At 52.3% G+C, this 26,587-nt stretch overlaps 1 protein-coding gene across 2 annotated transcripts in view; it reads right to left on the bottom strand.

The window, feature by feature from the left end:
• Positions 1 to 26,531, bottom strand: part of LOC122368445 (collagen alpha-2(IV) chain-like) — a 39,287-nt gene extending 12,756 nt beyond the window's left edge. For both annotated transcript variants that reach the window (XM_043342379.1, XM_043342378.1), the window contains exons 1-7: positions 26,374 to 26,531; positions 23,564 to 23,612; positions 8,696 to 8,881; positions 8,242 to 8,376; positions 7,866 to 7,973; positions 7,508 to 7,580; positions 3,236 to 3,384 (exon numbers count right to left, since the gene is read on the bottom strand). In XM_043342379.1, the coding sequence (XP_043198314.1) occupies positions 3,236 to 3,384; positions 7,508 to 7,580; positions 7,866 to 7,973; positions 8,242 to 8,376; positions 8,696 to 8,881; positions 23,564 to 23,612; positions 26,374 to 26,408 (735 nt within the window). In that variant the 5' untranslated portion in view covers positions 26,409 to 26,531. The remainder of the gene's footprint in view (positions 1 to 3,235; positions 3,385 to 7,507; positions 7,581 to 7,865; positions 7,974 to 8,241; positions 8,377 to 8,695; positions 8,882 to 23,563; positions 23,613 to 26,373) is intronic.
• Between the last annotated feature and the right edge of the window lie 56 nt (positions 26,532 to 26,587).

Raw genomic sequence — 26,587 nt, 5'->3', positions numbered from 1 at the left:
ACTGGATTGTTTGCAGCTATGCTCATGCAACGGTTCAAAGCGAAAAGAAAAGAGTTGCACTGGGACCAGGGCTGCGGAGTCGATGGATTTTCGGCGACTCCGACTCCGACTCCGACTCCAGCTTTCAAAAACCAGCTCCGACTCCGACTCCGACTCCGGGCAGAAATGTCGACTCCGACCGACTCCAACTCCCGACTCCGACTCCGCAGACCTAGCAGGGCTGCGGAGTCGACAGATTTTCGGTGACTCCGACTCCGACTCCGGCTCGGGTTTCTAAAATCGACTCCGACTCCGACTCCGACTCCGGTCACAACTGTCGACTCCGACCGACTCCGACTCCGACTCCGACTCCGACTCCGCAGCCCTGACTGGGACGACCCTTGCCTCTACTGAAAAATGATGGTCCTATCTCGAATACAGGGGAAATAGGTAGCTGGACTTGACAAGCCGTGAGAGGAATCGTGCTGTGTGTTGAAACAAGACATAACGAAAAAGTTTGAGACATCCGAAAGGAAGGACTGAGATATCGAATATGTTTGATACTGGAGCTGAACAACCGTCTTGTTATCAGTCCAGCAAATGTTTGAATTAATACTTAATTGCTCGGCATCCAACAGTCTGCTCAAACGATTGCATGGATTACGCCGGAGTCAGATCTTGTTCACGCATTTGTCACGCATAGCAGTGACATCTACGAGTGTCATGCTAGTCGCTGGCTTCTGCTCCAGCCGAGAGCTGTCGGCACGGATGGCAAAGTCACAATCCATCATGGCTGCCTCTTTCGTGCACTGGTGCACTGTGCAGCGTGCACATGACTCCCACGCTGTGCATCGTGCATCGCACGCCTCACGAACCCGCCTCAGCCGAAGGTCATTCATCGGCCGCCTTCGAAGGCTGCAGTGAGTACCTACATACACGGACAGCTCGGGTTTCCATCGGCCCTGGAGTCGACCGGCGGTCCCAGCCGCGGCCGACGGCAGGCACGCAACCCTCAGACGGGGGCGGGGGCGGGGGCGGGGGCGGGCCGAGTCCGACCGCGGCCCACATCGGGGCGTGCAGCTCCAGTTGCGCCGGCAGGTCCCACAAACAGGAGGAGGTCTGGGACGCGGCGCGGCCGGCGGCTCCGATCCGCGTGTGCACCTCAGGCAGGTCCGGGCAACGACTCCCGGTTATCGCCGTTTCCAGGCTGTCCAGCTGGCTCCCGAGTCCCGACTAACGCCGTTCCCAGACTAGCCTCGACTTCCAGTTTCCCGGCTCCCGAGAAAGTTTCAGTGTCCCGAGGAGTGGACCACTAAACATCTATCGAGGCGGAATGGCTTTAGAAAAGGAGGGAAGCGTCTCACCGGAGGGATTAGCTATAAATGCTTCTCATAAGATATGGACGGTCTATGAACGCTTCCCATAAGATATGGTTGGTAGAACTCTTGTACCTAATCCAAAGCTCGAGGTGTGAACACTTCCCGAGTTTCTTCGTGGCTCCTATAGTGGCGTGTGGGGCCGAGGAGGCTGAGATAATTCCTCGATCCAGACGACAGCCCGTGCGGGGGTGTGCAGAGTGTGATCGGTCGTCTGTGTATTTTACTAGGTCGCTTGCACAAGTGGTCGTATGGCGCTGAGTCAACAGGACCGGGGCGGAGCGGTGTCGCCTGCTGCTGGATGAGAGAGTGACGGACCGTTTATACCGGGCAGCCTGTACGGCACGCTGGACGGACATTAGCACAGACGGTACTCGCTGGGAGACTGAGGCGCCGTTGCAGTGGCCGGACTTCTTCCACTTGTTCCGTACAGCCAAACGTTACTTCTGCTCATCAAAGCAGTTAGGCGTTTGGCAGTACAAACAATGAGAGATGGGGCACATTCGTCAGCAGTTAAGGGTCCTTTCCATAGCGATATCTTAGTGTGTTATTTATTGTGACGTATGCTTTGCTCATTGATACAAGAAGCCGATTTCCCAATGAACTGGTCAGAAGAGCAATCACTCGCGATTATAAATAGGGTGGATGGTTGCAAAACGTGCTCGCCTCTTTTCTTCTTGTCTGTGCCCTGAAATAAAACGCCTCAAAAATGGCTGGAAAGTGGAAGGTATAGCGAAGACCATCACACCTGTAGCTGAAAAGTAAATAAGTCTGTACCTTAACCTATCTAATGGAAACGTTTCATCAGCAGAGCCGGTTCAACTGCGGATGCGGGATGTAAACGTACAGGACGCAACACATTATCGATAAAATTAGCAAACATACAATCTTTTACCAATAACCAAACACTCGTCAAATTATTAGGATCGCAAGAAGTTGAACTGCACCTTAGCTGAATAAACAGTCGACATGCTACATCATACTCCGTCACACAAACGTTCCGAGAAGAACAAGAAATCTAATCTTCGTTAATGGACTGCATCATAACAGGCACGCTAACAAACACGACCATACAGCGAGCACAATGGGGTGGCATATGCCGTTCTGGTTCAGCACATTCCACGGCGAGTGAGCATTGCATCCCATTCAGAGCTACAGCGGGGTCCAGCAGGCAATATTCAATGCACAAAGCTCGGGACGCTGCTCTCAAATACGAGGGCGTTCAGGGAAGTCGTATTCAGTGCTAACCGCGGGTCACATCTATAAAGGTTTGCTACAAAGGGCGTCCAGATAGGGTAACGTTACATCATGGTGAACAGGAATGTTCATTTGAGCGCCGAAGGCGGCACTTTTAGGGCACGTCCGGAGGGCGTTCCGAGTATTGTTGTGGTCAGGATCCAGATCCGTAATAGGTCCAAAGTACCTGGCCGCTGCGAACTTTGCACTGGAAGTGTATGTATACTACCTCTGAACAAAGCCATGTAGGCCTGAGCGTGAACATCAGATGCCTTCCTAGACTAGACAACAAATCTCGCGGATTTGTAAAAAATACATTATCTTGGTAGGCATTTGATTGTTTCTATTACAAAGTGTGCAAATTAAAAGGTCAATTAAATTTGTTTGTGGCATCACCAATGAAATAGACCTCAAATCACAAGTGAAGCTGAAGCATGAAATGATTGACATACTATTTTTTTTTTTTGGGGGGGGGGGTCATGTATGCTTTACTCCCGGGAATATATGGAACTGAGAAATACATTTATTCGATTATCTATGGTACACATTTCTGCTATCTTTTCAAATACTCTGCTCAGAGCGTAGGGACCGTTCTCGCTGGGTCTCCGTATTGCAGTGAGGGCGCCGCTATCCCCGGAACTCACCTCCGGGCCGGGCGGTCCCCGGATCCCCTTGTCTCCGGGTTCTCCGGGCGCTCCGGGCGGTCCGGGCACGCCGCGGCCTCCGTCACGGCCCGGCTCGCCCTTCTGGCCCTGCGAGACGATCGCCTGGCGCGCCCGCTCGCCCTTCTGACCTGAGAACGGGCACACGGGGCCAGGTCAGCGATGGGACGGTGGACAGACGGGCAGACATCACGTATAGACAGCGATGTCTGAAAGTGCAACACCAGCCCCTGCTCTCTTACAAGTTACAACCTAACTATGTATATTAACCCTCGCCCGCACATGCCATTTTCCCATCCTAGAACGCACATGGGGGGGGGGTGGTTGCCACCCCCCCCGCGCCATTTCGTTCCTGTTGGAGATAGAGCTTAGCAGCAAAGACCAAAAAGATTCTTTGGGAAGAGACGAATCCAATGATACCCAGTTTTACCTTCTCAGGTCAGTCATTGACCTTCCAGGTCAGGTCAAACTAAAAAATGTTGCTGTTTTGGGTCACCGTTGGATATCAAGTGCGCTGCTTATCAAATACCGATGACGATGCTGTTTTCTGGTGCCAAGCCAGCTAGAACCTCTTTGTCACACTATCCGACCAGAATTTTGCTGCTGAGTTCATTTCAGGTCAAGTTAGGTCAAGGTCAATTATATGTGTTTGTATGGCTGTGTGTGTCTGTGTGTATACTGATGTGTGCACCGACTGCTTTTGGGTCCATATCACATGAAATTATGATCTGAGAAGCTTTTACCAAAAATGCAGTCAAAAAACTTCACAAAAAGTAAATTCAGCTTGCCTAAAACGCAATGATCTTAGATGACCTAGGTTGACCTTGACCCTGACCTTGACCCCTGTACATCGTCGAACAACATGTTCCATGATAGGTGGGAGGTAAGACTGGCAAAAAAGGCCGAAATCAGGGTGTCAAAAGCTCACAAGGCCCATGGCAAACGCAAGATGTTGAGAATTGGCCATTTGGGTCATGACATGACCTGAAAAACAAGGTCATATCTCCGAAACCAAAAATCACAGGAACTTGAAATTTTCAGTGGACATCAAGAAAGGATAGACAAGCAGCTATACGAAAAATCAGCCTTCTAGCTCTAAAAATGTTGAGTGCAGAGCAGAAAGACTGCCTGGGGGGGTGGCAACCCCCCCCCCCCCCCCATGTGCGGGCGAGGGTTAAAAGCAAATGTTCTGCGTGTGATTAATTAATGATAAACAATATTTTCCCTCATGTTTACAAATTCAATGTTTTCACAAAACCGATTTTACGACTTCGCCGAGGGTTCGCTTCGAACCCACAGGGCAGTCCACTTTAGACCCGTGGGACTCGGTCAGTGCTCCGGTCACTCGATATGGTGCTCAGTTTCAGCTGCTGTGGTGCACACTGGTGACATGTCACTCTGTGCGGTGCACTCGCTGCAGCTCAGGGCTCGCCTGCTTCCATCCCTCACAAACTTCAGCAGCTCGGCAAATAACGCTCCACGCAGTGCTGCTAGCCAAAGGATGTAAAAGCCACGTAGTTGACTTTGGCCCTGACATCTACCGTTATTTGAGGCGGATGATATCATGACTGAGATGCAAGCTTTGAGAAGAATTCGAGAAGGCACGCATACGTTTTTTGTTCACAAATGATAAGCTAAATGAGATTGCTGCGTTAGAAAGCCACGGAATTATTGACCCGCTTTTCTTTCATCCTTTCTGGCCTTCATGTCTTGGCCAAGGATACAGTTCATCCGAGACTCCCATCGACAATATTTGCGCCGCGCCGCTCGCAGTTCATCATCTCTACCCCGGCTGCCGTGCACCTGTCTGGGCCCGCTCGTCTCGTGTCCGCGATCCGTGACGGAGCACAGGGTCACGGAGAGGCAGCCAGCGCCGCGCCAGCTGCACGCCCCACCCCTCTCCGCCCCTCACCACCCGCCGCCAGACATTCCGCCGCCCCAGCGTCGGCGCCGATCTTAGATCGTCTGAGTCGATGAGCGGCTGACGAAGCGCTCTCAGCAGTCGGCGTTCAACTCCGCGACGGTGGCGGGGAGAGGAGCGCTCCTGAATGTTTGTCCCCAGCGTAAACACATTGGCTGGAGCCCGACTGCCGCCGACGCGACCGGTAAATATTTACCGCCAGCCGCCGATGGCACCAGTTATGCTGAGGAGCCGGCGGCCCGACAAGACAGGTTTTTATTAGCGTGTTCTAGGCCGCAGCCATGAGTTGAATCAATGGGAGAACGTTATGGAGATAGACGCCAATGACGATTGCATGACAACGCGATTATAATCAAAATGTGTAATTTATAGCAAGGCAAAAGATTTCGAGAGGAGAATGCACAACCGATCGACCTGAGTATGGTTTTATTCTAGAAGTGATAAGCATGCAAAAAGCTAGGCAGCAAATAAGGTAAGAACCAAGGGCCTACAAATACAAACTCAAGCCATTCACTGAGTTACACAAACAACTATTCAGTTTGATTGCTTGCCTTTAAATAATCGAACTCAAATAGAAAGAGCCATTGTTCACGACCGTCTGGTTTATTGTTTTGGACGATTCATTGCCTCTAAGGGACAATTAGCCACCCAGGTTGATGCTCTGTTTTGGTGGGCACTATTTTGTTGCGTTCCTCCGCCGCCGAGCGGTGCCAGCGCCCCGGTCACGGGTCGGGGCCGGTGTGAATCACACCGCAGTTGGCCCGCTCTGCCGCTGTTTACTGGTAGCTGGAGTCGGCCAGCGTCAGGCGTGTGACCTCAGCTGACAGAACTGGCTCGGCGGCCAGCCCCGCGGGCCACCAGGGGTCAGCCCCAAGGCCACAGCCTCAGCTAAAGCCAGCCACAGCCTCAGCTACACCAGCCACAGCCAGCCGCAGCCACAGCCTCAGCCATACTAGCCTCAGCCATACTTACCACAGCCAGACACACACAGACACAGCCAGACACAGACACAGCCAGCCACAGCCACTAACAGCCACTGGCTGTGTGCGGAACTCCGGCTATCGAGGGTCATTTGGCTGGCTGCTCTTTCGTGAAAACTACAATAGAAGTCGCGGCAGTCACTTCCGCCACCAGCTCTGTGCGTGTGGTTTCTGTGTCTCGCCCCCGCACCGACGGGCCCAGAATAACAGTCGCGGTGATCCCCACTGATCCCTGCGCCGCGGGCACCACCGGATGGCGGGGCTCGAACAGAGGAGGTCTGTGCCCAGCGCGTGTCAGAGGGACGGCATACGCTATACCAGTTGGAAAGGAAGAGACGGAGTCAGCATATGACAAGATATGTGACGTGACACTAAAGTAAACGTTCAATAATTGCAGGGTAGTGCCGAGTGCGGTCTTATTCGGGTCTTAGACTAAAGAGATGCTACCAGTTTTTGCCGCCTTTGCAATGATCGTTACGTGATCTTTTAGGTGCGGATTCATGCAAAACGATAGAGACGAAGCTGCTGATCATAAAACCAAATGTGATTTGCACGGATAGTGTGCGAGTTTCCGGATTTTTTTTTTAGCTTGAAATGCACTAGAATATCGAATACGTCAATTTACAGATACCTATACAGATATAACATAACGGTTTACCACCAAGCACGTGTACTTTGCTCTCCGCCAGTGTCCATGAGTTGTCGGAAAGCGGTGTCGGTCTGTGAGCGATAGCATGAGCGCTGTTCGTCCACAAATAAAACGGTCTGGGCCCGGCGGCGGCGGTTTCCTGCCGTCACTCTGCACTTTGTCAGCCGGCCGACCGCACTACCGCGGTGGTCCCACCAGACTAACCACACCGACCAAACGCATCGAACATCGAAACGAAAACGCATCGAAACGCATTACCTAATTGAGCGACCGAAGCAGCCTAGCCCACTAAACTTCAATAAATGATCAGATTTTGCATCGATGGCCAGAGGCGGATCCAGCTCAGAGTTTTTTTTTTTGGGGGGGGGGGTGCAAACCATAACAATTTATCGATTCTTTCCATGCATCGTCCATAGGCGTAATGTTAAAATCATGCCGTTTGGGAGGGGGGGGGGGCAAATGCCCATTTTGCCCCCCCCCCCTGGATCCGCCACTGTCGATGGCAGACCATATGTTGGATATAGCATAGCAAGTGCTGCGCAATGCAACTTGACACGGACCATGGCTCCGTTATCCTCATGCACGACAGTCTTTGGTGTCTCTGAGTAAGTTCTGCCTCTATCGAACGCCTATGGACCGATCAGCCTCGTGACGGTGACGGGAGAACGCCACGGGACCAAACAAGCGACACACCCTGGACTCACCTTTGCTGCCCGGAATTCCGGGGAAGCCGGGCGGTCCAATGGGTCCGGGCGTTCCGGGCACTCCTGGAGGTCCCTGAGGAGGAGAACGCGGTGTCACAGAGTGCACGTTTGCGATAATTGCTTTCATAAAGCACTTCAATGTACAAATTAATCGCAGAATGATCGATATCGTGGCTTCTGCAGACATAGCCCGTTCTCTGTTTTATTGGTACGGACAAATGCTTCGGTTACGGGGCACATTCTCACTGCCCAGTGCTCTCAGATCAGCAATAAGTGCCTACAATTAGCAGAGTAACCTTATGTGTTCATTGATGAACAAGGCGTCCATCGGGGTGTCCTCAATGTCCACTGTACTCACGTCCGTTCCATTGCAGCCGTCCACGCCTGGGAACCCTCGCGGCCCGGCCGGCCCCGGCAGGCCCGGGATGCCGTTTATGCCGGGGAAGCCCGGCAGACCCATTTTACCCTGCGTGGAGAGAAATCGGATGTTATCAGCCGGAGGTTACAGTGTACTCAATACAGTAAGCAAGTCACAATGGGAGTAGCTTGCAGGTTGAAGCGACAGTTCAAACATTGACAAGGAAAACATCATTTACGCTGAAATAAAACGAACATTTCATCACCAGGAGAGAGCTACATACACATGAAAACGTCCGTAAAAAGCGGATTATCGCAGAAGTTAGCCAACAGAGCCAATTCTGATAGACAAAAGGTGGTTTGATAACCATACTCACCCGGGCACCGATCAGACCTCGCGGGCCCTGGACGCCGATGTCACCCTTGGAGCCCTTTGGTCCCGGCAGGCCCTCCATGCCAGGGAAACCCTGCATACCCTTGGCCCCGCTGGGCCCCTGCGCACCCGGCGCTCCCTGTGAACAAAGGACAGGTAATGTCAGATATAGGCAGCAGCGCGATATTTTTTCATGTGCTGAACAAGAGTATACATTTAGAAAATCAGAATTATGTGCTGTTCAGTGTGAGTTCTTTGCTATCCACTGCAGCATAATTGCAATGCCTAATGAAATTATAGTTAAAATACATTTAAAATGCTCAAATATTTAAATAATGTAGTTCTTCGAAAGGGTCGTTTTCATTTATTGCGTCATTGTCTGTCTCAAACTTTTCTTCGTATCACTTCTGCCTGCCATTTTTGCTCCCAACCTCTTCCCTGCCGTCTCCGCCACTCACCCGGCTGCCCTTTTCTCCGACACATTTGCAGCCGCCGGCGCCGCAGCCGCCGGAGCCGCACTTTTGCGTGGCGTCTCGCGGCCGAGGCTCGCCGTCACCGCCGTCCTCCCGAGAGGCGTAGAAGCCGTAGTCGTAGCTGCCGCTCCTGCCGTCCGTCACCGATAGAGGCGAGTAGTCCTGCCGCTGCTGCAACGCACAGAAAGAAACTCTGTGACTACCGAGCGCCAAAACATAGCAGAACGAGCCATAGAGATTGCAAACCAGCATTTGCGAGGTTATCGCGGGAGGAATATGAAACATCGGCAGCCATGATGAATGTACGGTAGCGGCGGTTAGGCGTGCGGTTTTAACAAACCACAAAAGATAAACGCTCGAGACGAAACATGATTTGCTTTATCAACAACCAATGCAAGTAGTTTACCGTAGATGTGAAAGCTTAGAACTTGAGAAAGCATAACAAAAAGTAAAAACTAAACGTTCTCTCAACAGCACTCAACCCAACATGGTCACTCAACATCGTTCGCTCATCGCCCCTCCCCTCCATCAGCCGCCGGAGCGCTCTCTCATCACGGTTCCCCGCCACCCGTCCGTCACAGCTCCAATATTCGTGCCGTCACCACCCCATCAACCCGAATTGCGGCACAGGTGAGAAGTGAGCAGATGAGAGATGAGAGCTGAGAGATGAGAACTGAGAGGGCGGGAGGGACGTCTAACCGTTAAATTTGAGGGATATCTATTATCTACATATAGGGATACAAAGCGCCTATTTTGAACTTTGCTTTTTGAATTTCAAATGAGCACTCGTCCGAAGTCTTTAACCGTCTCAAAAGACGGTGTTTAACAGTAACAATCATATTCTCGAATATTTCCGCTCCTAACTGACACTCATGTCCTCGAGGTGACATGGAAGGCAGCACGGCGTAATGTCTCAGTGCGAAATGGTGTCCCGGTCCTGCTGCAGGAACGGACATTACAAATGAGGTCATGTTTATATTTCATGGCAGATAGTGTCTGAAGACTCGTGGCACCAGACATGCGCAGAAATCCAAAAGGTCGCCGTCCTATTCATGCGTAGTTTTATGTGGTTGCAAGCCGAGGGGATATCAGCAGTTAATATTTGTCAATTTAAGATTACATAATAAAGTCATATAGGATACAAATACTGGTGACAACCGTAAACACGTTCGTTCTTTGGTTTCATGACCACAACGACTGTTACCTTAGACGAGCATAAAAATTAAAATACTTATGCTCCTCATTAATACTTGACTGCCTAAAGTTGACAGTTCTCATTATCCAGTAAACGTTATTCAGTCAAACAAAACAATTATACAAACAAAGCGTCACTGATTCGTCCTTAACTTCTTCAGCCAGCCCTGATAAACATGTGCGCGATTACCTCAGACAGACAGCTAGACATCCCACGCGTAGCTGACAGCGATGAACTAGGCCATTGAAATTTGGCTCAAATTACGTCATCTGGCCCTGTGTGCGTGTCATCATGTGTCAGAGTTTACATAGGCCGGGTTTGTCCGCGTGTCTGCACGCGCTCGTCGTTTCCAGCGGAGCGGGGCACGCGGCGCATAGTGGAGCCGTTTCCAGGAAGCCAGAGCAGAGCGCTTGTTATCGCCACTGCCACCAATGTGATAGCGGCCAAAGTGCCAGGCCGACACACAAACACACATCGTATCTGTAACAGCGGTGACAGTGCAGGCAGGCAGACACCACTGTCTCTGCCGTGACAGTGGCGGCTATGACAGGCCGCCGCCGCCGCTGCGCGCCTCGTGCGTGTCGCGTACAAACAGCGAGAGGTCGACGTTTTAGAGCGGCGCCCTGCTCTCCGTCAGCGCCGGCTGCCTTGAATTTGACAGCGACTCACATAAACAAGCCCCGCTCGGCCCGCTCAAAACGAGGCCTCTTGGTCAGCTCTAAGTAGAGCGGTTGGGCTCCCGGACACGTTTTGACGTACCAATAAATGGCTCATTATGTGGGTTCGGTCGTTCCGGAATCCTGACGCTTGACTGTATGTCTGTAACATGTGAATATTTTCAAGTCGTTAAAAATGAATGACAATGGTACCGGTCATCGTATTTAGCGGCCTGTTACTTCCCTGTCATTGGCCAGGTCAGGTCAGGCCAGGGTCCCATCAGGCCTCACCTTGTTCAAGACCACTTAGCACAGGTTCCAACACAGTACCTTGTCACAGACCACACGTACAGTACGGGTCCCAGCACGGTACCTTGTTATAGACCACACGTACAGAACGGGTCCTAGCACGCTGCCTTGTGACAGACCACACGTACAGTACGGGTCCTAGCACGCTGCCTTGTTACAGACCATACGTACAATACGGATCCCAGCACGCTAACCTCACGTACAGTACGGGTCCTAGCACGCTAACCACACGTACAGTACGGGTCCTAGCACGCTGCCTTGTGACAGACCACACGTACAATACGGGTCCCAGCACGCTAACCTCACGTTCAGTACGGGTCCTAGCACGCTGCCTTGTTACAGACCACACGTACAGTACGGGTCCTAACACAGTATCTCGTCACAGACCACACGTACAATACGGGTCCCAGCACGCTAACCTCACGTACAGCACGGGTCCTAGCACGCTGCCTTGTTACAGACCACACGCACAGTACGGGTCCTAACACAGTATCTCGTCACAGACCACACGTACAATACGGGTCCCAACACGCTAACCTCACGTACAGCACGGGTCCTAGCACGCTGCCTTGTTACAGACCACACGTACAGTACGGGTCCTAACACAGTATCTCGTCACAGACCACACGTACAATACGGGTCCCAGCACGCTAACCTCACGTACAGCACGGGTCCTAGCACGCTGTCACAGACCACACGTACAGTACGGGTCCTAGCACGCTGCCTTGTTACAGGCCACACGTACAGTACGGGTCCTAGCACGCTGCCTTGTTACAGGCCACACGTACAGTACGGGTCCTAGCACGCTAACCTCACGTACAGTACGGGTCCTAGCACGCTGCCTTGTTACAGACCACACGGCGAGCCCGCCGCAGCCAACAGAAACACGGCGTGGGAGGTGATAGTCGTCGGCACAATGCCTGGAACCGACTCCGTCAACAGATGAATCGTTAGCACGCCCTCCCCTGCAGGCCCCGTCCCACCAACACAACAATGCTGCATGTCTTCTCTTCGTGTGCTCGGGAGCAGATACGTAGCAGTGGATCTGTCCTCTCAAAACTGTGGTCTGGGTCTGATGTGATGTTTCCAAGAATGAAATAAGGTTAAGATTCCTGTGGAGTGCTGGAATCGAGTGACTACTGCGCCGCGGGCTCAGCCAGACCGCCCTGCTGTGATTATGACTTGTGCAGGGAATGGCATGTTACACGATTCCGACCGACCGTCGATCGTCCACCGCCGCACCGGTCGCAGTCTTCAGTAAGTAAACAGTGCGATATCCGGTGACAAGGGCGGTGGCACTGTGACGAAACTGTCACCCACGCACGGTGGTGGGAAGGGTGCAGCTGACCGCACTGTCGAGCCCACACAACAAACCACTGTCGCCACCGACAGCCGCAACATGCATCAGCTGCAACAACATTGGCCAGTGGCCACCACCGTCAGCAGCCCACAGGGTAAGCAGTAAGACGTGCGGGAAATCAGTGTCTCATCGGCGAAGTCGAGTGACGAACCGGATGGGGGCTCGCCACACCCGTGCCTGCTGAGGTCGGGTGAAGTCACGGTTCTCGGCTAGTGCGCCAGTTCAACCAGCCTCCGCAGCTGACCTGAGCAGTGAGTCCCGGCGCTGGACTTTGGGCCGAGTGTGGATGTTACCGCTGGCGGGGGCGGGGGCGGGTGCAGCGGGAGCGCCGCGGGTGCGGGCGGGGGCGGGGGCGGGGGCGGCTGCAGCTGTCGCCGTCTGTCCGGCGCCATCTGAGGTCAGCGGGCAGTGCCAGCCGCGCCGGAAACACGGCCGCGTCACGGCTCGACGGCCCACTTCAAACGCGGGCCGCTGCTCGCGCGCTGTCGGCGCGGCGACGCACGCAGACTGGCACCGCGCCCACCGCGCGTCGATGACATGCCGTCAGGATCAGAGAGCTCAGGACATCCCCTGGTTAGACCGAACTCGACCACTTCCCACCTCTGTCGCCAGGGCTACACCCACCGACAGATCGTAAGCCAACGAGATCAGTGGTGTTTATCAAATCAGCGGCGGCACAACAAAAACCACGGCTTCAGATCCACCTGACTGCGAGCCTATCCGCAGAAATTGGCAGAAAGTTGGGCCGTGTCAACGACCGAGTGACCGCGATGGGCTCGGCTCTGTGGCGGAGAGGGGCGGTGCCTCGGTACCGCGGGGCTCTCCGGGCGCGGGCTCTACCCTCTTGTGAACGTGCTCTGCGGGGTGAGGTCACGCGCAGCCGCCACACAATAGCCGGTAACTGGCCGACGAAACGTGCCACGAGCGGGAGCGAGCGGGACGCGGTCAGAGCCTGCGTTCCACCGGAGCGGGGCGGCCAGGGTGGAGGCGGCGACGCTGAGGGTGTAAGAAGGTATGAATCTTAATCATCAAATAACCCGACTTGAGGGCGGTGAACTTTAATGAGCATGGCTTATCCTTTGGGAGTCGTTACATCCTCGGTAAAGCGTTTAAAACGGCCTGAGCCCCGAACTACATCTCTCAAATCTCAGTTCGTGGAACGCCTATGCCATTTCGGTGGTGTAGGTCGCTGCAACGAAATACGAGGGCACAAAACCGGACGGCTAGCACTAGTTACACTTTCTTTATGGGTTGTTCAACTTTGTAGGACATGGGCTATAAATTCGCTTGTGCATGTAGAAAGGCACATATGAATTATGATAAGTTATTTTGTAAACGAACAACGAAGGCCGGAGCAGTTGAATATATACATAGTTATTTGCTGAGCAGCTAGCGCAGTACCTATTAATGTTTCAGCTATAAAGAAAATGAATGAAATGGGTCATATTAGCACAATTAGGTAGTGATTCAATTCAACGTTCGTACCGAAGTCGAAGTGGCAACGGGCAGAGCGCAGGCATTTCAAATTAACTTCAAATGTTTGCGTATGTTTCATAGACTGCGCAGCCATTTGAGCATCTCAAACAACTATAATACGCACACGTTGCACAATGCACAATTCATTCGGTTGCACGGCGCGGTATGCTCCCCTCCCTCGGCTCGCAAGTGGTGTTACCACCACCCGAACTGGTCCAGTGGTAACGCACGCCGAGCGTGGCAACACACAGGCAAGCACACTGGCCACTGGCGGGGATCGAGTGACCAGCCATCGGCCGGTGGTCACCCGACACTCAGCCGATACCCTTTCACCGCGCACGGCGCACGCTCGCCAAGCGACGGACGTCGTGCAGCAGCAACGTCGGACCGAGGGAGCGGGGCGGGAGGGGTGGGAGGGTGGGGAAGGAGCGGAGAGGAGCGGCGCGTGGCTAGTCGGCAGCACGTGTTGTGCGTCGCGGTGCTCCGTGAAGCCGTCACAGCGAGCCGTGCTCCAATTCTGGCCGCAGACGCGGCTCTCAGAAGCCGGAAGTGGCGGCGCGGAGGAGTCTGATCCAGACGAAACGGAAAGACGGTGAATCCGAGCGGTTTGACAAAGACGGACAGCGCAGATGCACGTTGCAGCTATAGGAAATCTATAACATACCTATTGAGGATTTAGAAGACACCTTTCCAAGCTTAATTAGTTGCATAAAATATAACCTTTGCCATTTAGCTGTCAAACGCAAAAAAAAACTGTCATAAAAAAGTCTTAACACAGGCAGAAGGCCTGGCAAATGTGCTGAAATTGCAAGACCGTCCTGCACTGCCAGTCCAGCGTTTGCCGCTGCGTGGACTTCCACAGTTCCATTCACAGACTGCCCGTCTCTCCACGATTGAACAATGGACTACGGCCCTGCCCTGCTGACACTTACGGCAGCACTATATCGTGTCAAGCTCTGACACTCCACGGTTGCATTGGAGTAGCGACGGGACAGGAACTACGCGACGGATGACAGCAGTGGATGTCATTCAGCCGTGCAGAGGGGAGACAGCGCGGCGACCCGACCGCATATCGGTATCAGAGAGCTTCATTGTCCTCTCGGAGATGCATATATAGTGTAGAAATACGGTTAGCCAATATAAAATTGATGACGTAATCAATAGACACTTTCCGTAGGTCGCATATGATTTGATGAGAAAACAGAATAGATCAAATTAGAATAAAACAGGTCTCGTACTCGTAACGCACCGCCAAGACGTATATTTTGTTCGCGTCTAATGCAAAGGCAAGAGAAATCACGAGGTGGACGGGGCAAAGAGAGCGGATCTGTCTCAAGGGGTTACCGATAGCAACGGATGATATCATCGATACAGAAGCGCTCCGTCCGACAAGGCAACTCTAGCGCCAGCTGTTCCCAAATAAACAGAACAGCAGCAGGCAGTTTGTTTTCATAGATTGTGATCAGCTTCCTGGGGTATTTGAAAGACAAATATTGCGATTGCTCTGCAGGCTTTTCACCAGTTGATGTCCACTTCTAAAGAGTTTTTGCGATCACGGTTAAGTTATAGCAAGTAGGTATAGGTATGGCGTAATGATGAAAATGCTGAAAGAAATAAAATGTGACTATACGGAGATAAATGGTGATAGTTGATGCTGTTCGCCCGTTATTGTGGAAACAACAGTTCTTAATCGTGCGTCGTGCGATCTAAGGCAACAAAGATAGGTATAGGTAATATGTATACCAGATACCTATCATAGTGCATTTTCGCACCGTTAAATGTTCACTTATTCAATTGTGACAGGTCACATTTCATCAGTCACATTCCATTGTGACGAAAGATGTAAAATGAGAATATTGCTTTTCGCACAAATCGAACTGGGGCGCCATTGAAACGATTCACGCTGCTTTTCTGAGATCATCTGGACAGTGACATCACTGAGGTCGGCATCCCTGTTGGCCGTGTGCCGCCCCCTCCCTCCCCAGGTCAGCCGGTTCAGGGCGGACAGCCTCCCCCTCCCCATCCTCTCTGTGACCCCCGGCTGCTATTTCCGCTGGCGGCTGCAGCCCTCTGAGGAGGCTGCCGGTGTCTGGTCCCCGTCTGGGCGACCGCAGCCACCAGACCAGACTTCTTCGGCGACCCGCCGCGACCACCGCGGCCTCAGCGACCCTTCCAGCCGACAGGAACGCAGCCAGGGACACCGTCACACACTGACTGAATCTGACAGGCTCCGTCACCGTCACAGTCGCCGCTGCCTCTCTGTCATGTCCGGCGTCATCTGAGACTGACGGAGACGGGAGTGCGCGGTCCCTCAGAGACCCAACGCCGGCGATAAAGTGCCGCGGGCGTCCCCAGTGACTCGGTCACGGAGAGCACACGGGTCGGCGTCGGTCGTCTCGTCTTGTCGTGAGCAGTGAGCGCTGAGCACCGTACAGCATGATCCATGTGGTGTGGGATGTGGGTGGCGTGGTTCCTCTCGGTGTGGGTGGTAGCCCGGCCTTTGTCGTGTGGGTGTTGCCGTCCGCGCCATATGGACTGCAAGGTCCGTGACGTATGGCCGCCACGGCGCCATCCTGTGGGCGTGCGCCCGCGGGCGGATGTGCCGGGAGCGTGGGCGCCGGGCACTGAGACGCCGCCGGGCGGGGGCGGGGGTGGGGGCGGCGGGGTCGTGTTTTTAGTTCGCCGCCGGCTCGGTGACACCTCGGCGTGTCGTGTCGCCGTGGCCGAGCCGGTCAGACACACAGACAAACAGGCTGACTCAGAGCGCTGTCACGCGGTGCGCCAGGACGGACAGATCGGTGAGGACGCGCGGCAAGCGTCAGAGCTGACAGGACGACATCAATGCACTGTCTTTCCTTTTACTGTCCCAGTCCCCATAAGAGCGCATCAGCATATTGAGAGCTCAATCGAATCATTATGGCGCATGAAGTCTCCACAGTTTTGCATCCTTGCCTTTGTGGGTCCAGATATAAATAAAACACACAACCAGCACGATAACTATGGCATACATGATACAGACCCACTCTTCTCGCAACTTAGAACCCGATTAACACACAATAGGAAGTCGGAACCTTTGTTTAGCCATCTTCCCCATTTGCAATATTCTCACATCTCTCCTTCCACCTCACGGAGCCTTTTTCATGCTCCCTGGCCATTACCGCGCTCCAAGCATTGTTATCACTCGTCCGCCGTGCTCAACACAGCCTGGCGTGCATGTCAGCTGTCTGAGGCGCCGCCTCCAGCAGGGCGGGCATGTCGACTTCACACGGCCGACAGCTCTGTACCGGAGATCAGCTGACAGGTCGACCACACCGCGCTCCCGGCCGGCAGGACGTGCGTGCCACTTCTGCCTCCGACGAGCACAAGTGCGCCAGCATTCTGGCCTGGCCGGCCGCCAGACTTTTGGCAGCGCCTACGAGCCGAATCTGAAGCTCTGTTTGCGGTTGAACTGCACGCGAAACTGGGTCGGATCTGCGAGAGGCAGAGGACCAACGCCGGAAGGCGGGATGCCACAGCCACGAGCTGGCGGCCGAGCCAAAGCCGAGTGGGAAGCGAGAGTGTATCGACAGAAATACCTGAGCGACAGGTGCGTTTAGGGGAGTGACTAGAGCTAAGTAAGTCATCGTGCTGCTCGTTGTGGTTAGAGAATGCCTAGGGCGTCATGAAGCTGCTCTCGAAATCGGTACGGGCTGATCTTGCCGTAACCCAAGCACGAAGAGACATACATGCATGCACTAACCCAAGCCATTGCACTATACAGTTGCACTAAGCAGTAATGGCCCGTGACATGTTGCACGCGGTATGTCCGGCGGGGTCCTCGCGGGCATGTGGCACGTCCACCAGCCGCCCAGTGCGGCCCTTTCCGGCCAGCATGGCGAGGCGAGGTGATAAAGCAGTGAGCAGGTCCGGCCGGCTGACTCGGCCATATGCCGCCAGGCACGTCCGAGACACCACCGCAGCCGGCACAGCTCGAGGAGGCAGAGGTCAAAGTGGGCGGTGGCTAGGGAAAAGGTCGATTATAAGATCATGAAGGCAAGAAAAAGGCTGGCCATGGGATCAAAAAGTGATGCCTCCGAGCTGCAGATCAATGCTGTTCTGCGAAGTTATTTAGGATCCGGAAAAACAATAGGATCTAAATTTCTGAGCACGAATCCTCGGCAACGCTAGGTCAGCGATCATGCTCTTGTTTTTCAATCAAGTTACCACCAGCCTCACCATCTCTGTGCAGCTGCATCCTTCCAAGAAGCCATCGGCTATGAACAGCACAGCAGATGAGCGTCAGTACTAACAGAGCGGTGTACGCGAGTGTGGGTGTCGCGCGCCTGTGACGGCGCAGACCACGAGTGTCATCTGTCGGGTGAGGTCACTTTCCCGGCCGCGGCGCCGCCTGCAGAAGCGCCGCCATTGACGTCAGATCGAAGGCATGCAACATCGCCTGGCGTCGGTTTCCAGGATGTGGCGGCATCTGTCGTGCAGCGTTCGGGGAGATGAAAGCCGATCCGATCACATGGATCAATTTCAAATGTGAACTTTGATATGTTAAGTGTGAAAGGAAATTTTGTTGCAAATAACGGGTGGATACCTGTCGGCACTGTAATTAAAAAAGTAAAGATACACCCGCTTGAACAAAATATGAATTGATAACTCATGTCTCCAGCCCAGCCTGAAAACTTCACACAATTATTCCGTCTCCCGACTCCTGGACGTAATCCACGATTCTGTCGCCTTCCTCGACCTCACGTACGCAGACCCACCCAGAGAGAGAGGGTCGAGATGCCGGTCACATCACCGTCACCAATTGGATAACTGACCCTCTAAGTGGAGCACAATGAGACTGTCCACAACTCGTGTCTGCACGCTGCCTTGGGTTGGACCTCGGCTGCACGGACTTTGACTTTGATAGAGCGGCCAATGATTTGATGATCAGACTTCATTCGGACGGCCTCATTGAAAGCCTGAGGTTGCAAATTTTAGTGGCGAGAGATAAATGATGCTGCTAGTCATTGTTGACACTGTCAGCCTCAATTGTGAGCTACATAAAATCATGACAATCATTTTAGGCCATCGGAACTTGGCACTTTTGTGAATGGTTGACAATAACGATTATCGCTAATTAAGTACTTACGTAAAAACTTAACGTTAAAAATGTTCCAGAAAAATATGATATTGTTCTCGTGACAAATTTTGATATTCCAGATGTTCCATTTGATAAATTCATCTGTTATTACTCTTTCACCCCGACTTGCATGACGGCCGAGGCAGCAGTCCACTACCGAGTGTTGACAATGGACCTCCTATCCCAGACGACCAGCCATCTCCCAGACGACTGCAGACTGCAGGGACCATTCCACCATCGCAAAACTGACTGTTACCCATTGACTGACACCGACAGTGCCCCGAACGATCTCTGCAGAGCCGGCGGACATCATGGGATGATAGGCCCTGTCGTGCACCAGTGCAGAGAATGGCACGACCGTTCAGCCACCCCCGCCTCACACCCACTGGCTGCTTGTCAGACTGACTGCCTCCTCACTCTCTCCTCCCTCTCTACGTCTCTCCTATCTATTGGTTTATCCAGTCCGTCTCTCCCATGGGTCTCCTCTCTCTTCCACTTCCCATCGTCTCTCCCAGTGACCGCCGCCGCTGCAGTCTGCTCCAACACCGAACCTCCCCGCCTCTGCAGCCTCGGGGCTGTTGTTGCTCGGCGGCGGTCGCCGTACTCTAGTAAAAACTCGCCGCTCGTCTCCGGCGACTCAGATAGGACGGTGTTCAGAGTGCGGACGTCCGGCGGAGGACCGGCCCAGGTGGCGCCCCGGTCGGTGCGCCGGTCCCAGCTGCCAGCCCGGGTCGGCAGAGGACCGACCGGCCAGTGTCGGGCCCGGACGGATGTCCTTCCCCTCCCCTCCCTCCCTCCCTCGGTACTCGAGTCACACCAGCCGGGCTTTGTCAGTGATTGTGTCATTGTTATAGGGGACACCGTTACAAGGGTGTCTAGAAAGCTTAAGTAGACGTGAAAAAGATAATTACCTAGGTGCAAAATTTAACTTTTGAAGTTTCACCAAGAGCTTGTTTTAGAGTGCGTCAGAAGAAATCCTCTTCCAAATTTAAACATGCTGTGTTTCAATCCACGACTATCAGTTCCGCAATTTATGGGTTTTGCATTTCAGCAAAATCGAGAAAAAAATTGCTAGTCGACCTTCCCAGGTGAAGTCATTCGAAAGCTTTTGGAATAGATCTCAGGTTCATTTGTTCCCACCCATCTGCACCTAAATAAGAACGTTTTTGTTCTCGAAGTTTCACTTGTTGGCACCAGTTGAGGGCAAAAGAAAATGTGAAGACAAACGCGGATGAGGACGGAAAGGGAGGGCAAAGCCGCCTGTTCGCTGCTGGCTGGTGAATAATGAGCCAATAATTTGGAAAATGCGGACGGTACGTTCTGTGGTGAAATAATGGCACCATTGCGCTAGTTAGACTACACAACTAAGTAACTATTTCCTACAAAGAGGAGCATCGATATCCAAATGTGAGGCTCAGTGATGCCACTTCACCACAAAGCAGCCTATGTGACCAGAGATAGAGCGGAACAATGTCATTTTACTTATTGATTCACAATACATGATGCTCGCGTGCCAACGATCGGGTCAGTGACTTGAAACACCCACGTTTTCATTACGACACCTGCTTCGTAGCTGCCATAAACGGTTTTATTATTGTTCCACGCGTCATTTTCGCATCACCCAGATTCATTCGGTCAACCTGTCTATCACCGCCAAGACACGTGACGGCGCACCTGAACAGGTGATCCACCCCGCACCGCGGGACAGGTTCTGGGCCACGCCGGGCGGTGAACTTCACTCGGGGGTCGCGGACCTGCTCCCCACCCGGGGGCCGATGTCCCCATAGCGGCCGTCTGCCGGTGCCGGTGGCGCCACAAATAGCGCGCCAATTCATCACGGTCGGGGCACGTGTTGGAGGGGAGTAGATCCCACAGGAGGAGCCCACAGGAGCCGGCGGAGCCCGGCGGCGGTCACGGGCAGCCCGGACGGAGCCGGGCGCGTGGCTGGACGGCCCTCATCAGGGCGCAGTGGCGCAACACTGGGCCACACGTGCCGCCGCGAGCTGAGAGGCCATTGCGCTGGCATGTTGATAGATTTCAGCAATGGCGGTGACAAATGAAGCTGTGCACCTCTATAAACAAGCAAGGTTCCTTGTCTCGCTTGCGTTAGCTTTCAGAAAAACGAAGTGGCGACTGGCGACTGCTGTTCAGAAGTTAAAGCGATAATCAAGGCCCTGAGCTAATAATTTTGCTTGGAAAATACTTCGCGATGTCTTACTTTGTTCCACTGTTTCTACTGTACGAATGCCGTAACAAGATGTGAATGTCTGCTTAATCGACAGCTGACGTCTTAGAATTTCAGTCTTTTCTCACCTCTCGTACACCCAGGTGTTTGTATGTGCGTGTGTGTGTTTTCGAGAGTGAATTTGCCACCCAGAGGTGCTGAGGGCTGCCAGGATCTCAGCTGACTGGAGCGGAAGAGGGACTGACGGCTGCTGACAGACAGTGAACAGAGACGGCAGGATCCAGGACAGCGGGCGTACCTAGAAGTGCTGGGCGCGTGTGGGGTAGAAACGACAGAAATAGCGCGTCTCGCATCGGCAAAGGGATTGATTGTGGTCGTTTTACCGTCAGCAATTTTGAATTTTAACTAAAACGTTCAAGTGGGGTAAATGGGGAGAACAATTTTTTGTTTGGGTTGATCAGATGCTTAAACCATTTGCATTGACTTTTAGTAAAGCTCAGATTAGAATCATATTTACTTATCACGCATGGCTGAAAGATAAGAACCACTCGTTTATCAAAGCTCTGTTGATGACAAGGAAATGTGTCGGGGCACACATTTCTATCCCGATCAGTCACCGCCAAGCGCCACCACATATTCGGTCTCAGAGCTGACTGGTCTCATTCGATCGAGTCCCCCGGTTGGATGGAGTTGGTTCGGCTCAATTTACAGCTGACGGATGAGACGGATGTCCCCTCCCCCGCTCTGCTCAGGTAGCCTCATCCACCGTTCAGCCAGCCGACAGGGCGGGGAGATGCTGCAGGCCGTGACAGACGCGCGGTGTTCGCGTGTGCGAGAGTGTGACAGCTGGTGACGGCCAGGTGACAGCCCAAATAGGACCGTGTGACAGCCGGGCAGAGTGGGACAGGTCAGGATAGCTGTCAGCGGAGCAAGGCGCTGCTGCCAGGTGAAGCGGCGGGGTCATATGAGGTCGAAAAGTGAAGTAAAACATAACGTCGCTCCGATAAAGATGCAGCAGTTGTGTGCACTTCAATTAGGTAGGTATTTATTACGGAGACACATTATATGGCGTATTTTTCATCATAATTCAACCAGATTTATCGTGCGATTTTTATCTTCCTCATCTCTCTCTCTCTCTCTCTCTCTCTCTCTCTCTCTCTCTCTCTCTCTCTCTCTCTCTCTCTCTCTCTCTCTCTCTCTCTCTCTCTCTCTCTCTCTCTCTCTCTCTCTCTCTCTCTCGCTCTCTCTCTCTCTCTCTCTCTCTCTCCCTCTCTCTCGCTCTCTCTCTCTTTCTCACTCTGCCTCTTTTTCTTTTTCCTTCTATCTCGCTCCCTCTCTCATCACTATACTGCTCCCCATTCCCCACTAACGCAAAAACCACAACTGGCCGATGACATACTTTCGGCGGGCACTCGGTGCCACCGCCTGTTTTCTTTAAATCATCCCCTCGGCAGTGACGATTGATGGGCACACAAATTGTCCATGACATGTCGACAGTGGCCGCTTTCCCGGTCTGGGGGACACCCGATCCTCTCCCACCGGCCACCCCTCCCCGAATACGTGTCCCCTGGAGCGGCTCCTGCCTCCCAAACCGCGCGGACACATGTGGAAACGATCAAACCCCTGCCCCGTTCGTGTCCGGCTGCTTCGAGACACCCTACCGCCGCATTTCTGTCGGAGTCACCCCTCGTCCCTGACCACGAGGATACCACTTGAAACGTGTTTCACCGGGGAGCGCTCGCGGTGGCCAAACCGCTCCCCAGAACCATTTCGGAAAACCAGGGCGCGTTTAGTCGTGCTATCATACCGCCGTTGTCGAAACCGACGGGACGGGCCGACCGCGGGCCGCTAGATGTCGCGATTTGTGAAAGACAGTCGAGGCTCGACGTGTCGGTCTGCGCGTAGCATGCTATGCCCGGCGACTCAGCCGGACGCGGGTAGCGCGAGTCGCTCGACAAAAACCAGGCAGTGACGCCTGCGAGACGCTGCGGCGGCGCGACGGGACGAAGGACAGGCCAGCTGAGGTCACGCAAATGATGATCTCATCAGTCGCCGCCAGCCGGTGGCTGTGTCCGCGGAGCGCGGAGTCGGCGGACCGGGACATCGCGGCCGGAATTCGCTGCAGACTCCCGTAAACAGGCGCTGCAGGCTCCCGCGCGGACACGTCTGAGACGGCCGCTTATTATTAGACAGTAGACAGACGTAAAGAGAAGCCATCCGCGGAAGGGCACAATCTAGGACAAACGGCATTCACTGTAAAAATTTAAGAAGGGGATTCACTCAGATTTCAGAAAGTCGTGTTGTTGGACACGGGACAGGACTACGAGACTGACTACTGGACTACAAGAACGCCGGTCACTCAGCTTGATGAAATGGGTTATGTTTAGGCCCAAATGGTCATCCGAGCGGTTAGGAAAGAGGTCATTAAGCTGGTTCACTGTTTTGACATTTTGGGGACGTCGAACTGGCCCGGATTCTACACAACGCACGGGTTAAGTTGGCCGCGGACTATCGTATGTATGTCAGAGTAGCGGTAAAGGGGTGACGAGTACTTACCGGCTCGGCAACACCGGTCGAGCAGAGCAGAGCGAGCAGCGCGGACACTCTGCGAAAAAGGAGAACAATCAGAAACAAAACGCCAGAGCGAGACGCGCTGCATTCCGAAAGCAAATTTGCTTTACGATAAAACCAAACTGAAGGTTAAAAGAAAGTTATCTGGCCAGATCAATTGAAAGATAAAGCAATGTAACAATTTCCGGCTCAGCACAAACATCTGCAGTTCATGACGCTTATTACGACACATTTTAGTTACCGTTTTACAGCATACGTGCACACTGCAAAGTATATGGCGTATATGTCTTTTCATGATAGAGGGCTCTTGCATTTTTTATGTGTCGGCTCGACCCCGATTAAACAAGCCGGCCGGGTCTGGAAATTCCAGCACATATAAACAGTTCGGCGTGCGGAGGACAGTTTGGCTGTTGGCGCCGGGACTTCGGAGGACCAGACTACTGGCACTGACCATTCATGGACTACTCCAGTCTAGTCACAGTCTACTGATACCGGGTGACAATTTATATTGGTAGATAATGATTCACAGCTCATTTTACTGCTCTGCTCAAAAAGGCCGATCAATTGTTCTTTTATCTTTTGTGTTGGGTTGGCATATTATCCAAGAGATATCGAACGCATATAAACAGTTTCAGACCTAAAGACGGTTTAAACACCGGGATGCTCCAGGCATGTTTTTTGTGGAGGAAGCAAATTATCGCGATAGTTCCAGAACAAGACTGTTGTGCAGAGTGGGGTGACACACTGACATATAATACCTTTGTGGCTTTTAGGTCAAGGTCTATACTTATAGGGTCACATCTTTTTTGTGCTTTATTTCGAGCCCCAGTACCAAGATCCGCTGACACTTGGAGACGAAGCATTTATGGTTGTCTCAAGAGTGAACTATCTCAGTCAAATACCGTTGCACATGCCATGTCGTCATTTCTGAGAAGACATCAATTGGAGCGACCCACGCCGGAAACGGAGCTCACTTCGTTAATATACATAGGTGGGCAACCATAGAGAAATATAAATGGAAAAGAAATGCAAACTTTCTAGAAATAATCTACTCCTGCAAAGGACATTTTATATAAAGAAGGTCGTGATAAACGTTTCGATGAATGGTAGAAGGTTGAAAATTGTAAGCTTGCAGATATATTATATTCAAACCATCGAGTCATTCAATGACTACGACATCAAGTTCCCAAATGTTGCGTGGAATTGACGCTTATGATGAATTTTGGTTATATATGACATGGTTCAGCCGACTCCCCGACCGCTTTCTGCAGGTTTTATCCACCTAGCAGACAAAACCATTTACAGGTCTCTAGCTTCGAGCAATAGATACTTCAGGCTAAACTAAAATGAAGCTGCGTCTTTTTGTTGACTTATGACAGCTAAAAGGAAGTGACAAAAAAGTTTGTTTTAAAAAATGCTGAGTAGGTCAGTGATTAGATGTATAGTTGTTTCGGTTACTATAAAACTAAATTACAAACATCAGAAAACTAGCTGTTTTTTAGCAACTGAAAAACACAATAAATAAAATTATATATCGTACTTTGCCTTCAAAGGCGTTACATTCGATAGGATTCTTATCAAGACCTTATATCACAACAAACAGCATTGCAATCTCATTGCCGCACCATGACCTCTGATAACAAGGCCTGACCTTGATCTGAAATTATTACGGCGTCTCTACAAAAATGTAAGGATATTCATCCACTCAAATCTATTCACGGTCTGAGACTTATAATTGCTGGCATGCACGATCGATGGCAACACAAGTCAAATTCCTAAAACCAATACCAATTTGGTTCCTAAAACCAATTTGGTTTTAGGAATTAGACTTGTGTTGCCATCGATCGTGAATAAAACTAAATCATGTCTGATTATTTACATACTGGCATGCACCATTCTCGCTCAGTTATTTGGTTTCAATCTTTGGCTTTGACCAACATGGGAGCCGTATTAGATGCATTTCAAGCGAGGCATAAGTGAGCTATAACTAGACGAAACTACCACTTCCCTCAAAACTACGGTTTCGTCTTGGAAAATCGGCGCTTGAAGTCTTATGAAAACACACAACTACCCGGAAAATGGCCAGATGGTAAGCGAGGGGACTGAACTCTAACAAAAGCAAACACATCCGACGAGAATATGGGAGACGGATAGAAGGAACGCGGGAAAAGGGAGGAATGTGGTGATGGAAAACGGAGCAACGCGGCGCCGGACATGAACTTTGGCACTCTGCATTAGGTACTGTTCAGGTTAACAGAGCGCTGAATCTGGAGCATGGCCAGTAATTGCACGGTTAGTCATGAGCTGGAACTGAAACTGTGCTGCTTGAGATCACCGTTGTTCTTCATAAATGTATTTTAGATAGAGGATTTTGTCGTAGTACCTATTGGTATCACGTATTATTTGATAGCTACTTATAATTACTATTTATGTTTATAGTCTGCGACAGATCTAAATTCATGACGCTCTCGTTGCGTGCATGTTGCATTTTTAGGTAACACCACTCTTCATGATGATAATGATTGATCAATTGATCATCGTCGAACATAACAGCAGTTAACGTTGCGACGTGATGGCAGGCTGAAGCAAGCACATCTATTAAAAATAATGTCGCTCAGAAACCATCACGTTTGAACAGAAAAACGACAAAAAATGGGCATAATAACATCAACCATCATGGTGTGCCTCAAATACCATGAGCCCGTCTCATGCATCATGACCCGCTGTGGCCAGCACCCCTCCCCACCTGACCCTTTAGGTATCGCCCATCCCCCCGGACTGGCGCCGAGACTCACCCCAGCACTGCGGAGCGCAGTCGGACGACCGCCATGGCGTGCGGTCTGCTCTGGGCTGTCCGCTCCTCACTAGCACATGCCGCGGAAGCCGAGTCGGGCCGGGCCGAACTGTAGTGCGAGCGACACCGCCCTACACCCGCCGCCGGCGCGCACGCCCCAGTTCTGGTCGCCGCACGGCGCCGCGCCGCCACCGACGCGCCGGCACGCCCACATG

The sequence above is a fragment of the Amphibalanus amphitrite genome, unplaced genomic scaffold, assembly GCF_019059575.1.
Source record: "Amphibalanus amphitrite isolate SeventyFive unplaced genomic scaffold, NRLGWU_Aamphi_draft 000948F_arrow, whole genome shotgun sequence".
NCBI classification, from domain to species: Eukaryota; Metazoa; Arthropoda; class Thecostraca; order Balanomorpha; family Balanidae; genus Amphibalanus; species Amphibalanus amphitrite.
This window is presented reverse-complemented; position numbering and strand designations above follow the sequence as displayed.